The 16,565-nt window shown below is 32.6% G+C and overlaps 3 protein-coding genes across 3 annotated transcripts; all 3 read right to left on the bottom strand.

The window, feature by feature from the left end:
• Positions 1–643: 643 nt before the first annotated feature.
• On the bottom strand, positions 644–8,262 carry LOC111000163. Its single transcript, XM_022269521.2, has 5 exons — positions 8,123–8,262; positions 3,483–3,639; positions 3,141–3,260; positions 2,247–2,994; positions 644–2,134 (listed from the first exon to the last, which is right to left on the bottom strand). Exons 1-5 carry the CDS (start codon positions 8,165–8,167, stop codon positions 1,957–1,959), a joined length of 1,248 nt encoding a protein of 415 aa, XP_022125213.1. The 5' UTR covers positions 8,168–8,262; the 3' UTR covers positions 644–1,956.
• Positions 8,263–9,075: 813 nt separating this feature from the next.
• Positions 9,076–13,138, bottom strand: LOC111000139 (probable RNA-binding protein 46). The gene is made up of 6 exons (XM_022269493.2): positions 12,889–13,138; positions 12,171–12,289; positions 11,886–11,977; positions 11,349–11,644; positions 10,898–11,163; positions 9,076–10,643 (listed from the first exon to the last, which is right to left on the bottom strand). Exons 1-6 carry the CDS (start codon positions 13,042–13,044, stop codon positions 10,472–10,474), a joined length of 1,101 nt encoding a protein of 366 aa, XP_022125185.1. The 5' UTR covers positions 13,045–13,138; the 3' UTR covers positions 9,076–10,471.
• Positions 13,139–13,752: 614 nt separating this feature from the next.
• On the bottom strand, positions 13,753–16,268 carry LOC111000125. Its single transcript, XM_022269480.2, has 7 exons — positions 16,124–16,268; positions 15,741–15,938; positions 15,337–15,494; positions 14,815–15,012; positions 14,168–14,261; positions 13,857–14,096; positions 13,753–13,811 (listed from the first exon to the last, which is right to left on the bottom strand). Exons 1-7 carry the CDS (start codon positions 16,266–16,268, stop codon positions 13,753–13,755), a joined length of 1,092 nt encoding a protein of 363 aa, XP_022125172.2.
• Positions 16,269–16,565: the final 297 nt, after the last annotated feature.

The raw sequence follows: 16,565 nt of genomic DNA, 5'->3' as shown, positions 1-16,565 counted from the left end.
ACCCTGCATTTAACTTCATTGATAGATTTGAGGGACCAATTGTTTAGAGCACACGTTAGCAAAGCACTAAATATTGCACAATTTTCTTTGAACATGAACGTGGGTTGATTTTCTCAGAAACGCAAGGCTTACGATCTCTTTGTTAAATCTTATTTCGTGTTTTATTTTATTTTAATAAATTGTCGTATACAATAAAATTTAAAAAAAAAATTCAAACCATAGTTCGATTTGTTATTTGACATTTGACAGTGCTCAATTGATTTTGTGGCTAGATATACCTATTCGAATGGGCATAAATGGCATAGTAAATAAACGTTCGTTTTATTCTTATAATTTTATTTTATTTTTATTAAAGAATAAAAAGTAATTATCATAAGTTTAAATAATTGTTTATTTTAAAAATTTAATACATATTTATAAAATGCTTATATACAATCACATTTCAAAATATAAGTAAATATTTTAAGCATTGTGTTTACTATTAATGTGGCAAATTCTCACGCTATGTAACCTCCGTTCACATGTTAGGTATTATGACCATGCAGTGTCCTCAAGTTGTCATTATCTTATTATCTTCAAATTAACTCCGACCATTTAATCTATCGAGCATTGAACTGCGGGATTTCCCATAAACAAAACAAAATTTGAAAAAGTCGTTTATTTAAAGTAATCCTAATTATCAATTGTATCTTAATTTACGTAAATATAATACATCGTGTGAACTTCACATTGATAACAATATAACATCCTTTTTTACGAGAAATACTGAGCACTTAATGAACACAATAATAACTAAGCCATGCTTTTGGTAACATTTGAAGCTATAATAAATAGCTTTAAAAAAATGATCACAAATACGTCCATGAAAATAAAGTGCGTGGCGTATGTTTACAGTGTCCCAAGTTATATTAATTAATTCAAGTTACAGCACCCTTACTCTGTAACTTCTAATAGTCAGACCGACAGTAAACCTGATTCCAATAAAGCATCGCTACGGATATTGGGAGAACGATATCGAACTTGCAACAAAAACCTTGGGATCCGTATAGCTATCGCTATTGGAAGCTACAGAGTAAGGGTGCTGTATCCAGATAGATGCGGTATGTGCCTTGAAATGTCGCCTCGAACAATGAATTATTCTAGTACATATCATTAATCTGTTATTTATGAATAACAATATATTTGATTACCATGAGACATCACGTTTACTCAACAACACAGTTGCAGCTCAACTCTACATATTAATCGCTCTTAAATGGATAGCACATTACAGCTATAAAATAATTTAAAACGTATTTTTAGTTATATATCATATGTACATACTTTATGTTATAGTTAAATCGATATAAAAAAAAATTATTCCGACCCGTTTTGCAAATTTGAAACACACTTTTCATTTCAATAGGTTTGTTATAATAAAAAATGTAACAATTATTCCTAACATTACCTGGTAACTTTATGTATGTCGGAATATACCTGACATTGGACGGATAATTATCACACAAGAGAATTAATCAAGTCAATGACTAATAGTAAAGTCATTATAATTACTTTGTTCGCGACCTTACTTTAGATGTCAACCAAATCGGTTGTGTACAAATGATTCTTTGGCTTAGCAAAACAAAATAATTTTACATGACATACGCTAAACAAAGCGTCTACTAGAATCAGAAAAAGGCTTTGAACATAGTTCAAATGTCAATGAAATATCTTACAATTATACAATCCGCGTACATTTCTCACACACTCGTTAGATATATGAAAATTAACACGCATCAATGAACTCCCTATTATTAAAAACCTAGTGTTAAACTCTCTTATCTCCTTCCGTCAAATTGCGTTTACTCTGTGGTGAAAAGAGACATATTACTATTGTTAAAGGGCGCAATTCGATTGTTTTATTTTTTATTAATAAGTGTACAAATTTTAAAAAAAATCCTTCCTAATTAGTTTTGTTCATTGCGTTGGACTATGTCTTGGTGTTCTTAGCTCCCTCTTTTCTGGCCATCTATTTGCCGTGTACTGGACATACCCTGGGTCTGTAGGAGTTCCGGAAGCTCTTCCTTCGTCGTTCCCTTCTTTTTCCTCTATACGCTCTAAGGGATAGATGGCTGGCGTATCTGCACGTCGTGACCTGAGAGTTTATTATCATATAAGAATTCAGATTCTCCCAAAAGTACCATTGAACAGAAGTTTTATAATTAGCACAATTGGTTTTTATGATTATTAAAGGCTAAAACACTTACCTCCCAGAACCTTTCAAGTAGTCTTCAAGTTGCTGCAAAGTGGGAGTCGCAACTGTTTTAGCTCTAGTAGGTGATTTTGACTGTCTCTTCTTCTCATATACCGGCGACATTTCATCGTACAAGTCCTTTAATCGCCCTGTCTTTACCTTCGCTAGCACAGGTGTCTGCAGCTCAGGTAAGTACTGCTCTTTTACGACTTTTCCTTTTCCTTCTAAACTCTCCGCGTATTCTAAATAATCTCTGAAATACTTCTCATTAAATTTTGCTAGCTCCTGCTCGTAGTGTAACCGGTCTGGAATAACTAAGGGATCAGATAATCGAACATAGTTTCCACCCTCAATATTTCTTAACGACCCGAATTTAGATTTTTCCAAATTATCAATATCTAAATCATCAAGTTGTGATAAAACACTCTTGGGAGATTCAAATACAGGAGTATCTGCCTTTTTAGTTTCTTTACCTAAATCTAGATCTTTTGGTCTTTCTGGAAGTTTTCCATTCTGTTTGTCGTTTGGTAGATGACCATTCGTCGATGGCTGTGACAGAATTGAGACTTTCTTCTCGCTTTTTGGTGACTTCACGGGTTCTGTTTTATCTGTCTGCGAGGGCCTTGTGGCGGTGTAGACTCTGGGGCCCATCAAATCGAGGAGGAAAAGGGCTGCTACCGCCAGTGAGAGAGCTCCAAGAACTGCTGCATTTACGGTTAGAGTGTCTGGGATTGCGTCTAGGGAAGCTAGCTCTAGACCACCTAAAATAAAGATCTACGTTATTAACTTAAATTCAGTTGACCTGACACAACACTTCCCGGTTACCGTGTACTGTGTTGCTGATGTAAAATCATTAAAACGAAAATAATAAAATATATTATTTATGCTTTTTAGATGTAATGCTTACCCAAAACTAAGAAAAACAGCAACCCGAAACCGAGGAGAATTCCCTCCAATATACGGCGTCCTCTAGGTATCTCTTGAAAGGCTCGAGCGAAGATGAGACCAAATGTGATGATCACGTATCCTGATTAAGAGTACATATTATTATATATGTATGGAGATTGTTGCTATTTAACCTATATAAAAATTAGAATTCCATAGATAAAAAATAATTGATGCGAATTGTATGGTTTTGAATCTTCTTCCAGATAAAGAACATTTTAATATACAATTTAATATACCTGTAAAGTTTTAGACTGAATTACGATATAGATAAAAATCTTATCTGATCTAAAGTTAAACTCACCTCCATATGTAGCGTCAGCAAATGCACTCCCTGAAGAGTCCCAAGTGATAGAATTTAGCAAAGACCATTCGCGAGATAGTTTTTGTAATAATAACGCTAGTCGTGCTTCGTCGTCAGTCGATACACGCTTCGCAACCAGGCATGCAACGCAGAATAACTGTAACAATGTATGGCTTTATACTTAATGGATAAACTTTCTTAACTAACATATAGATTCAACCTATATTCTCTTCTAAAGTTTTTTTTTACAAAATTAAAAGGTACAGCCAGAATCATAAAAATTGGAGAAAAAATCTCAACTAACCAATATGTTATTAATTTTGAATTGTTACTCAATGAAGATATTCAAATTCAAGGTTTGACCCGCAGAACGCAATGAACGTTTCATTGTAATAAATTGTTTGTTTTATGTCTTGTAACCTCCCAATATAACATAAAGCCTTATTATTGCTTAATAGCCTACCAACTCGAAACAATAATTTTTGTTTTACCGGAACCTAGGCCAGCACCCGGATTAAACACCACCGAATTTAATATGCATTATTTATTTAAATTTAAGTTTCAAACTTCTGAGTAGATGATAAATACATTACGCGAGTAAAACCGCATGGTAAGTATGGTTTGATTGTAAAGCAGTGGTTAGTAAATAAAAAAATCCCAATAAACGCCAAGTTATATACGAACGAATAAATGTTCGTGTATCTTTTACAAAAGAACGAAATTCTTTAGATTCGATCAGCAGTTAACAAAAGCCATTTTATACAGCGTGTCATAAAATTATGAAGGAATATTAGTAGATAAATAGCAAATTATAATCCGAAAGGAAATGTCACTATCATTTTGTTGAAGACAATAGACACGAATACAATGGCTGACGAATTCGTTACTTGATTATAAACAAGAATACTTGACCGTTTAAGCTTTGAGACTTGGCAGTGGGCTTACCACGTAACTTCCACAAAGACCACGAAATTCCAAATTTGCGACATCATCGCACGAATATTAAAAAATCTAGAGGATTCTGAAATTTCAACCTATGATGATGTGATACTTACTTGAGCTGATTCAAACAAATGAGTGATGGGTTATCGGCATTGATTTACAGAGTATCTGTGCTGAGCTAGTGGTTTTCGGTGTTTTTGTATGGTATTACGTATTTCATAATTATTATACGCGTATCAGAGGATCTACAATGCGTATATGTATTTTTTACGTGAAATTGAATTAAAATTCAAATGAATCATTTGTTCATATGGGTAATGTACATTTATGAACGTCAAAAACAGAAAAATTTGCCTATATGAAATGCTTCTAATTTACATTACCAGCCAGTTCTCAAATCAAGTGCGTAGAGCGGAAGAGAAGAACTGACAATAAACTCTCCGCCACGCTTTTAAATCGCCAAGGTGTTTTTAAACAACGTTTGTAAGGAGCAGCAACCATTACACCATGTTCCACATGACATCTAACATCATCTTAAATAATTCATAATTATAGAATAAATAAAAAACAAAGATTTTTCCTCTATCAGCAGGAGGCATGGTGAAATAGGAGTAGGTACATTAATGCGTAAAAGGATTGTATTAATGTCGGATACATTTTTGGATGTTATAGGTAATGTTAGTTCAGTTGGTTGTATATCATTAATATAATAGTCGCAAGCGCATCAACCTACATGTTGCGCAAGGGCTAGTGAGAGTGACATTGAACAAACACGTAGCGTCCAAGCATGTTACATAACATGACATATTTTCTCAAATACCACGAAATCTTTAAGAAACACAATAACCCAAAAGCTAAACAAGGTTTCATTGATCCCTGTGTCGGAAGAACCTTATTAAAAAACTTGGCGTTGGTGATTAATGCAGGTAATAAATAATAATAGTCTTAAAAAAAAAACAAAAGGAAAACCGCAAAAAGTACCTGCAATATAGTTCTAAGTACCTACGTCACTATAAAACGATTTCTAGTCCAGACTAATTGAATGTGGTGTTAATTGACGATTTGTGAAATCATGTCACAGTTCAGAGGTAATTTGTTCAATGAAGCGTTAGTGTAATTATTAGTCAAATAATTGGATGATTATTACGAGAGTTTATTGTAATGTGGTATATCAGTTAATTACGTCGTTTTATAGCAATAAATTATGTCCCTATTTGGCAGTCAGACTAGGGGGTTACTCAGGAATACTCAATTCACTTTTAACTCGTAAATGACTCAAATTCAAATCTTCGTACCAACTACCTTTGTTATATATAGTGCGACAACTTTGTGCCATACGAAGTCACAAAGTTGTAGCACTATATATACGTATTTCTAGATCAGACGCAGATCTCAACTATGCATACAAAAGATACATATAAATGCGGTGCATGTATTAAAATAGTGAATTTATGTGTCATACATTTAACCGCATATATTTAACATCTCCAATTGTAAATGAACAATGTATGTTTATAAACTAAACAGTCGTCTTTAATTGTTTATTAGGCCCAATTCTTGATCGAAGTGTTTTATAATCGATTAAAAAATTATAAGCAATGAAATAAAATTATACATATACTGTCAAAATCTGTTTTAACGACATCGATAGGACTATTTGGTCGTTAAAACCTATGTTGTCCTTGTTTAGCACTATAGAGTGGTAACAGGCGATGACGTTCTACTTAAGTACCTAATACATAGAATTCAGTTGGGACCTTTGATTTTGTTTCATATAACCGGCATGTTGTTCTAAACGATGTTGTCGTAAACTTGACTATTTAACAATACTCCATCAAAAATCGACTGAAAGTCTTGCCGACAGACGCTACCTATATCACGTAAAAAATATTTTCAAGCTATACTTTACCCAACCTTATTCAAAAACACATTACCAATTTTAATTCACAAACAAAGCATAATCTTTATACAATTAGTTTTTCTTGCATATTAAGTTAGCCTGCAATTTAAATATCTTTTATTTTAATTATCGCGTTATTTTTTACATATTATAAAGTACAATGTTTTCGAACAAACTCGTTTATGCGCAGAATATTTTTCACGTAATTAAAGTCTGCTGCCAAAGCTAGTATTTTAATAAAACCCGTCAACCTAAGTTTATGTATCAACACATCCTGTCTAATTTACCAAATACTGTGTGATTATGTAACTACATATAATTAACAGCAATTTTATGGGATACATTACCATTTAAAATTGTCAAAATATTTGTTAATTATTCATTTCGTAATTCATTAATTTACCACACGTTAAAAATTACTTTTATTTTTTACTATTAAATATCTCCCTACAGGCACTGCCCTAAGGATGTCTAGTATTAGAGTCTATTTTTAAGTAGGATTTCCGTAACTCTGAATAAAAGAGTACCGAGAGTTTTTTACGCCGGCTTTTTCTCTCGGCCTACACCCTCTGTCTTTGCCGATGAGTAGGGATGCCTACAAGTTTGAATTGATTGACGTGGAATAAGTGATACCTAGAAGATCTTATGTTCCAAAATAAACGTATTTTATTTTTTTTTATTTTATTTTATCGATAAAAAGAAAATAATGTCGGCTGTGGACATCTTAGTTCAATTAATTTCTTGTATATATTTTTTAATATGCACAGTCACGTACCTACTAATCAAGGAAAACCTAACTATGGTGTCCAGCTTAAGTAGCAAAATTATTAATTACAAAACTTAATTTGTTGTTAAAATACTGTTGGTAATGACAAATTTACTTAAAATATAGATTTACGTGAGGACGTAATATGAGAGATGTGAAATTTCATTTATAAGTAGTAAAGACCCAAATTATATTAACAACATAACAAGTTATTAAAAATCTGAAACTAAAAACGGTCTAATCGAACTTGAGAACCGTTAATTACAAATTTCTCTCAAATAGAAAACCAAATCTGTTGCAAACTTTTTTTTTATACATCTGGGACAAATGGGCAAAAAACTCACCTGCTGTTATGTGATGGACACTCAATGCGCAAATGCATCGCCCGCTTTTAAAAATATACCAATTCTTAAAGGCCGAAGACGCACTCGCTCTTTTCTTGAAGGACCATAAGTCAAATTAGTTCGGAAATACTTAAGTGATTCCACATAATGGTGGTGCCTTACGACAAAAGAAATATCTACTAAATCTCTTATTATTTTAGTATTTAGTCGCCTTTAGTGTAAAATTACTTAAGTCATATTCTAAATAGGTACGTAATATTTTCTTGAGTAATTACCACCTACTAACACGTAGAAAGTTCAGATAAGATAAACCGAGTATTTTACGAAAGACAATTTGCATTTACTTAACCATTTAACTATGCATTTAAGCCCGAAATAGTTTTTTTACAAATACACGATACACGTACAATAGTATTAACTTGGGTACAACTTGTTTTCCATATTTTTATATAAATGGTCCATCAAAATAAGCAAAGAAAAGAAATTAATATTGGAGTGACACTTGCCTAATAAAAAGAAATAAAGATAGAATAATTATTTCATGTAACATTTCAAGATTCATTATGTCACGGGACTAACACTTCATATTATTTAATGGAATATTACACCGCCGTATGGCCAGCCAACGTATGTCATAATAAACAAGCTTTTGCTAATCAGATTACGCAAGTTCACTATCAGTACTTACGAACTCGATAATCTTGAGCGCGACCCACTTATCGAAGATTGCCATCGCAGGTCTCTACCACATAAGTCACTCACAAAATGCTACACCACACAAGCGCGCGCGCAACACAACGCATACCGACTGGCATTGAGTTAGACCTCTAAGGTAGAACCAATCGTCAATACCATGTTTTCATCAATAAATCACGCATTGGCTTGCTTACATCCTCTATTTTGAAGGACAAAATCTCTGTTCAAATGTACATTTGACTGATACATCAAACTTATTATATACCTAATATTAAAATTAACAGACCCGTAGAGTACGGAAAAATTCTAATATCTGAACATGAGGTTTTAACCGTTTGCTGATAATTAAATGATTTAGTAAATGTGTAATTAATAAAAAAACAGGCGTTAAATGCGAGTTTCGGTTAGACGCCTACACTGCTATATATTATATCACTTTAATGTGTTAAAAACAGCTAGAAATCTAGGAGTAACCATTTGTGCGATAAATAAATAACATGCTAAGCACTATCCAGACTTGGAAAATTTAGTCGAGACTAAAGCTTTTTGTATAGAACGTTGCAAACGAGCAGGAGGCTCACCTAATATTAGGTGATATGCCCATGGTCAATCTATGCCAGAGGGCTCGCAAGTGCGTCGCCTGCCTTTAAGATTGTACCAATTAAAAAGACGGCGACGCACTCGCGCTCATTTCTTGAAGCGGTAGTGCCTCACGACAAAATCAAATACATTTTTTTGACCGTCACTCATACGTCTCGTATTGGAGGATGGTTTACCTCCAAACATTTATATTGAATGTTAATGAATACATTGCTCATTGAAAGCACAAAGGTGTTATAAAAGCTCAGTAACTCGAATAGACAGCATGCGTGCGTATCTAAAATATGTCGTACCATTAAACATGAAAGCAAATAAAACACCAATAGCCAAAACATTATACTTAAATTTATTAATCAATTTATCAATCATCATGCTATTAATTCCCCACAGCAAGACAAATTTCATTCATAAAAAATCAGCTTAAACTCAAATTCATGAAGCTGAACTGGCTAAGAAAATGTTTGAAATTGATTCAAGTCGGCCCTGATTAAAACTTATAGTAAACTATAATGTATTGAAAAAACATCAAAAAAGGTGCAGATTTTTGCAAATACATATTAGACATATAGTCTGCTGTGCTTAATTCATTCTAAAATATGTCTTAAAATATATATTGATGAATTATAAAATCCTGCAATTTAATAAATTAATCGAGATTCCTATCATTTAATTCAAATTAATAATTAAATAGCTTAAAATATGTGGGTGCAAGAGATACTATACTTTTATTACGAAAACACATAATTTGCTGAAGAAAAGACGATCCCTAGACGTTGTTAGTATTCAATTTAAAAATTGATGTAACTTAAAATACTTTGTACTTACCAAATTGGGCTATCTTGATTTTATGACGTAAAAATTTCAAATTTTAAGTTATATCTAATTGCTATGGTATTATTTATATGTTATTTTAATAAATATTTTGTAAAATATTCTTGTTGAAGTCTGTTAGTACAAATTATTAGGCATTAGTAAGTTATCCCTCACACCACAAAAGCCTTATCTAATCTAATCCAATCCATACACAAGCATAAATCTAGGGAACAGAAAATATCCCTAATAAAAATACAAATATTTTACTTTTGTCTTTTGTAATATAAAAAAGAGTTATGTAAGCTATATTGAAAAGGCACTATGCAAATGGTTAAAAATTTGTATACAAGTTATTAATAACTCTTATATTCGCTTTTTAATATAGTTTTATCTTTTCATATAATCAAAACTAAAAAGTGTACGGATTGGCCTTAAAACTAATAAAATTGATAATTCATGCACAAAAAAAGAAAAATTAGCCAAATGGGTAACTGTCTAATACAAAATTAAACAATTTCATCTTATATCAATGCAATATTATGACAATGATTGTTAAAAAATTACAATAAAATTAAATTGATGTTAAAAATTTATAAGCATTTGATTAATTAGTTTGACTCATAAAAAACCCCAATTATTAAACACCAAATTCTTAAAATAAGTAGATTTTTTAAGAAAGAATGTTAATAAAACAGGCTGATGTTACAAGCTGTATCAACCAATTTTCAGATCAGATTATCCAGTTTAGCTCCTACTTCAGAGATTCATTCAATAAGCATTTTTCCCATGCAATAAATAAGGTAATAAATAATATTTTTCCCCAAACAGGCAATCTGAATGCAAACTAAAGTTGCATAACATAAAATTTTGGCCATGCTTATACCCACATGACAGGCATGTATTACACAGTTACCCGTGGCAAAGCTATTCACTCCTGTGGCTTCTTGTCGCGTGGGTCTCGCAGTGGATGCTGAGTAGTCCAAGGATTGTAGTCCAGAGTTTTGTTCTCTGTGGCCCCCCCATCCTTCCAAGAGTTATATGTTCCATTGAGATTCAAGGACCCCATATTGGATGTTACATTGCCCAAAGAATGAGACCAGCTGTGAATGAATTAACAATTTAAAAGTGCTTATCTTATCATCTTAATGGTCCAACTAAACTATTTGTTTATTATCAAATATTAAATAAAAACAATTCAGTTAAGTTTATAGAAAAACAGAGCTTTTTATATGAGATGTTTATGTATCTCCCTGTATATGTAACAAGCCTAGTGCTTGGAAGAGCCAAATGATACCCAACACATTATGATAAACTGCCACGACATAATTAGGGCATTTTATATCATTCCACTTACTTATTAATAAGTCCATAGTTTTGATTAATCTCCGGGCCACAAGCTTCATCCTGGAGTGGTATTTGTATGCTTTTTTGAGGAGCGGGAATCGGGTCTGCGACCGGAGCGAGATTTGGTGCGCTCCTGGCACGCTGAGCTTCGTATATCATGAGGAGACGCCTAGTTTGAGACCAGCGCTCAAGCGTGTACGACGCGGTCGCAGCAGGAACCAACTCATCCCGCAGTTGGTAAATTTCCACACCGCGCTCTGGCGTCCAGCGACCAACCTGATATATAGATGCAATTAGAATTTCTTTTTAAGGGCAACGGCAAAATAATGTGAAATATCATGGAAAATGTTTATGTATCGTACGTACTTCAAGAATTTGACCATGTGGGGTCCTACATGTCATCTGTCACTAAAGCCCTAATTATATTTTTGACCAAGTTAAAAAATTTTGTTTTTTCATACCTCACGGTATTGTCGCAACAAGTGCGGCGATTGAGGTAGCGACCAGTCTACGGCGGGACGAGCACCGGAGCCCCAAGCAGCAGATGCGGCAGCCACTAAAGCCTTCCTCGCCATGGCAGCTCCGCGGTGAGACTTATACTCCACTATGGCAGCACAACCGCCACCAGAGCGACGGATGCGCACCTCATGTACCTCTTCAGTGAGAGCATAGAGCAGACGAACTATCTCTATTGAGGAAGTGGTCGACGGGATGCGAGATATGAAGATGCGACAGTTATTCACTGATGGACACACACCTGTTAACATTTAAGCAACGCTTTTACTGAACCATTCATTTAAATTCATAAAAATTTAATAATACTATTAAATCACAATTAAAGTTTTACACTGTACAAATTAACCTATTGACTAATATATTAATATGTTCAATAAAAAATTGCAACTACTATATGAGATCATATATTTAATGTTCATGTATTTAAAGTTATATCGTTAATAGAATATTTTAGATGAAATTAGTATGGTAGGAATGCATACCAAGCTGCCAAGATGGACGAATCAAATAGTTATTAAACATGCAAATAGCATTGCTAGCGGCAGCTGGAGTTGTGTACATAGCAAAAGCATACCTGCAAGATAGAAATAAGTTTATGTATAATAAAACAGTTTAATGCAATACACATACTGCTATTGCCATGAGAAAAAATATTATTTGGCAGCTATTCGAAAGACTAATAATAATGTGGTATTCTCTTAGCCTGCCTTAAACACTTTAAGAGTATATATTGAATTGTATTTTAATTTATGAATATAAAAAATTACCCCCTATTCCAACCAGAAAAGTTAATCATGAGGCGGAACTCGAATAGCTCGCCGGCCTGCTGGAACAGTGGTACTAAAGTGTCTTCAAAACAGTCATGTGGGATGCGACCAATGAAAACCTGAGAAGATTAACATATAATGCCATAATATTATATACCGGCTGGTGGCGACGGCAACTTCTTCTGCGTGAAATTCGCACGCTTATATAGAGATCTTATTCGTGATAATCAATACGACACTATACAAGATTCATTATAAATTATCTTTATCCATCGTTTTTACTCAGACTAATACCACGATGTTCGGTGGTCGAATGCAACGCGCAGTTAGCCTTGAAAATAAATAATACTAAAACAGTATATTACTGTCGCAATAGTATCTGGACATAACCTATGACTAGACTAATAAAAAGAAGATTTAAAAGTTGAGAATGTCTTTCCCGCCAGGCGCCATTTTCTCGGTATGGATAAGCGTTAGTTTCTCCCGCCATTTTTCCAGTCCCAAGGAATTTCCAGGGATTCGTAGTCGCGTTTAGCATAGAATAATCGCACATCAGTTAACGATAACAAATCCATTTTTTCAATATTACTAACGAATAATCTTCTAATGTATTCCAAGAAATCGGCGTCGGAGACCAGACTTTAAGGCGCCATCATGGCGCCACCAGGCAAGTGCAATACTAAGAGAAATAACCCAGGAAAATATTACAACTTCTTACCTCACACTTCCTAATAGGTTCCGGACCGACCCATGCATGGGGTGCTTTTCTGTAAATCCTTTGCCCATTGATTTGAGTTAATGTGTAGGACGTATTTTCAGTTAGAGACAATAATCTAGATGCTAATTCATACTGATTTACTTCACTAGACGGCATTACGATAAATATAGATTTTAATCAATTTATTCTTAAAATAAAATTAAATATTTCCCGTCACGTTTTCACTCGTTGATGTATAAAGAAAAAATGATCATCGAGTCAATCCACAACTAAAACAAAAAATGGCGCTAGAGCAGCTAATGTAAACAAAATGGTGGTAAAAATTAGGAATGACCTTGACACGATTAAATCAAAACAGAGCTTTTTAATTTACAAAACAGTCGGAATATATGCATAATTAATTTATCTCACTAAGTTAAATAAATTAAACTCATAAAATATTAATCAAAGTTTTGTAAATAGTACCAAACTTTACGAAAACTTAATTTACACGATTTTGTAATAATATGTAATGATAAAGGTCATCGCCGGATATTCCCCATCATTCGATTTGAATTAAAATATAGAATTAAAATATTAAAAAATAATAAGCAAGAAGGTTGTCAGTTTTTAGCACAAATATAAATAAGTTTATGATAACCACCTTCTGTGTTATTTTGTTGCAAAAATAAGAAGTAAATAGAAAAAATATAAAGTATAATTTAATGTTAATTACCTTATAGTATTTCGCTTTACTTCCGTTAGGAATAACAATCAGAAAATAACTTAGGTTTGAAATTCCATATTACCTAACTAAAAATTATATAAATAAACTTTTTTCAATTAGCAGTATTTGAAAAATTTAAATTTAAATGCTTTTCCAAATTAATACATGATCACAACAATTTTTATCTGCGTTAATAAACGAACAAGGTTTTTTAAAACTGAAATTCAAATGTAAATTAGTAACGAAACTAAGAAACTCCAACTTATAAGCGCGATGGAACAATTCGGAACACCGCAACTTTTTTTTGTTATTTTACTTGTATCTAGACTATTTTTAAGTTGCATACGTAAAATCAAAATGCGTCGAGTTTTAGGTGACATTCGCAATATTTGTTGTTTAGTGAAATATTCCAGCTTCTTTTGATTCATTAATTTTATAACTGAAGGTGTAATAGCAGTCATTGCTTCCAATTGGATAGCACTTATTTCTTGTCTTGGTATACCTAGAAATAAACCTTTATAGAATTATGTTATTAACATATTTGAAAATTACTCTTGCAGAAATTAACCGTACATATGAAAAGTGCGTTGAGTCTACCGAGTTCATGGGAAGACCACTTATATGGTTCGCCGTATGCATCCGGGTGAGTAGCTATTTTGTATAGAGTCTGAAAAATAAATACCGTTTTGTAAAGGTTCTTACTTCCTGATATAGAACAATTTTAAAATTAAAAGAAACCCTTTATTTTGTTTACGCTATAATGTCCCGTGGTCAAAGGTGAACCGCGCTCGTTGTAAAACATGTGAAGCTCCAAATTAAACACGTTTCGAACATGTAAGGTGTAGTTTATTTTAAACATGTTGCCATATTGTTTTCGTGTGTTTCGTTCATGAGAGGTACCGCGCGTAGGCAATTATTTTCGATACAAATATTTTTCCTACACGGATAAAACGTTCATGTTCCGTTACCAGCTACAGAGCCCCAGCGTTTTGTGATAGAATAGACAATTTTGTTGTATGTACATAATATTAAAGCGTACTTTTATAGTCCGATTGTCTCACTTAAGAGTAAATAATTTTGTAAAACTAGCAATTTAAAGTTTAAAAAAAACTGGGTTCAGCAACATATATTTTTTCTTCGTCTCACTCTTTTTATGTAATTATTATAACATAAAAAGTGTACAATTAAGAATGCTTAATACCTACTGAGTGTAAACAAACCTTAGTTTGTTTGACACTGCATCTATGCAACTTCCCAAGTACGTCTACGGTTAATTCTTTGAATGTTATTGGTGATATTTTGGCTAAGTCAAAATCCGGGAAACCACACAACAAATATCCTAGTTCATTTATGTGAGACCCATTCCTATACCACATATTTCCATAGTACCTTCTATAAGCCGCAACAAGGACGCCTATCTGAAATGTTTTTCTGTTTAACCCAGAGACTGTTAGATCCAATATTGAATATCTTATAAAAATAAATATGAATTTAGCGCCAATTGAACTGATTGTGATGTGTACATTAGATTTATACTGTGTAGCAGAATAAACTAGAGAAAAAGTAATTACAAAACATAACACAAGGCGCTATAAGCAGGTTATAAGTCAGGCCGGAATATTTTAAGAATTTGAAGTTTACGTATTTTCCCGCCAAAACATGTATTTTTTTTCATATCATCATCATACATATTGTGTTTTTTCTAATTAAAAATAATAACTATGTTTTATAATGTAATGTACCTTACGGCTGCTAATCTTCAAGTCATTTTTCGAAAAATATTTAAAAACTGAAGGGTCACCGAAATTAACATAATATAGATCTTCTTCAGGAACGACGTTTAATAGACTACCGAATGCTAAATATTCTCGTCCTTGTAAAAAAGCCGCAGTTTTTCCATCTACGAATGAATTGAATTGTTTCAAAAAATATTTAATTTCATTTTCTTATAACGTTTTCAGTATTTCAATACAATACTAATTAAAGTACCTATGATTATTCCCGAATTAGGTCTGGTCAAAGCGGAGTTAATTAAAACATTAATTATTTACTTTACTATAATTAAAATAATATTTTTTGGAATTATCTATTTTTATGTTCCATAATAACTGTGTGGGCAAAAAAATATTAGGATATCCTTTTTTACCAGTTATAATATCCCAAGCTAGCAGTGCTCTAGAAATTGGTATCAACTGCTTTTTTGTGTGTGCAAAAATGTGTAATATAGTTTCAGAGTCCAATCTTAAAAATGAGTTCGGAGGTCCAAAGAATATCATATTCATAGAGTTCTCTAATCTGAGTCGGTTATCTAATTCATCGTAAAAGTCTTCGCTAATATATGCATCTAAAATAAATTAATAATATAGAGAGATGTGCAAAAATCGCCTTTTTTAAAACCTACCGGTGAAGAGTGGGACTGGTATAGCTGACTTTGATGAATGTTCTATAATTAGTATCAGCATTTAGCAACGTGATATTTTGTTTTTTTTATGGAATAGATATTTTAGGTACGTGTGAATTATAATAAACCTGATTCTGTAATAGCTATCATCGAATTTTTTTCGTCTTCGTAATCAACCTCCAACTCTTCTATAGACTTGGTATGCAGCTCTGTACCTTTGACGTAAAAAGTTAAATATATATTTATTATCAATATGAGATTAAGAAATTTCATTGTTTGTGTTTAATGTACCATGAAAATATCTAGTTGGTTCTCTTGTTATTACAGATATTATTAAAATACAAGTTTTTATTTCAAAAAAATCGTTGTCATATTTAAAATTTATCGTAGTAGTAGTTTAGTTCTCTTAATATTTTTTTACTGGGCTAAAATTCTCTTTTGTACAAATGTATAAGAAAAACATTTTATTTTAGTGCCATTTAAATAAAAATTTATGACTGTTATTTATAATACACAAAAACGGTCTGCTTTTTATAATTGATGAAGAATGAATGAAAAAAGATTATCAGT

The sequence above is a fragment of the Pieris rapae genome, chromosome 10, assembly GCF_905147795.1.
Source record: "Pieris rapae chromosome 10, ilPieRapa1.1, whole genome shotgun sequence".
Taxonomy (NCBI): Eukaryota; Metazoa; Arthropoda; class Insecta; order Lepidoptera; family Pieridae; genus Pieris; species Pieris rapae.
The sequence above is the reverse complement of the archived record's forward strand: the minus strand, read 5'-3'. Positions and strand labels throughout refer to the sequence as shown.

Bases quoted from the DNA above. Each gene is read 5' to 3' on its own strand.
- LOC111000163 (XM_022269521.2), bottom strand. From the start codon at position 8,167: ATGGCAATCTTCGATAAGTGGGTCGCGCTCAAGATTATCGAGTTC. The intron at 2,995-3,140 runs GTAAGCATTACA...TCTTTATTTTAG, and splicing joins GCTGTTTTTCTTAGTTTTGG to GTGGTCTAGAGCTAGCTTCC. The intron at 2,135-2,246 runs GTAAGTGTTTTA...ATAAACTCTCAG, and splicing joins TACTTGAAAGGTTCTGGGAG to GTCACGACGTGCAGATACGC.
- LOC111000139 (XM_022269493.2), bottom strand. From the start codon at position 13,044: ATGCCGTCTAGTGAAGTAAATCAGTATGAATTAGCATCTAGATTATTG. The intron at 11,164-11,348 runs GTATGAAAAAAC...TCTATATATCAG, and splicing joins TGTTGCGACAATACCGTGAG to GTTGGTCGCTGGACGCCAGA. The intron at 10,644-10,897 runs GTAAGTGGAATG...ATTCATTCACAG, and splicing joins AACTATGGACTTATTAATAA to CTGGTCTCATTCTTTGGGCA.
- LOC111000125 (XM_022269480.2), bottom strand. From the start codon at position 16,268: ATGAAATTTCTTAATCTCATATTGATAATAAATATATATTTAACTTTT. The intron at 15,495-15,740 runs GTAAAAAAGGAT...ATTCATTCGTAG, and splicing joins AGCTTGGGATATTATAACTG to ATGGAAAAACTGCGGCTTTT. The intron at 13,812-13,856 runs GTTGGAGTTTCT...TTTGAATTTCAG, and splicing joins TTGTTCCATCGCGCTTATAA to TTTTAAAAAACCTTGTTCGT.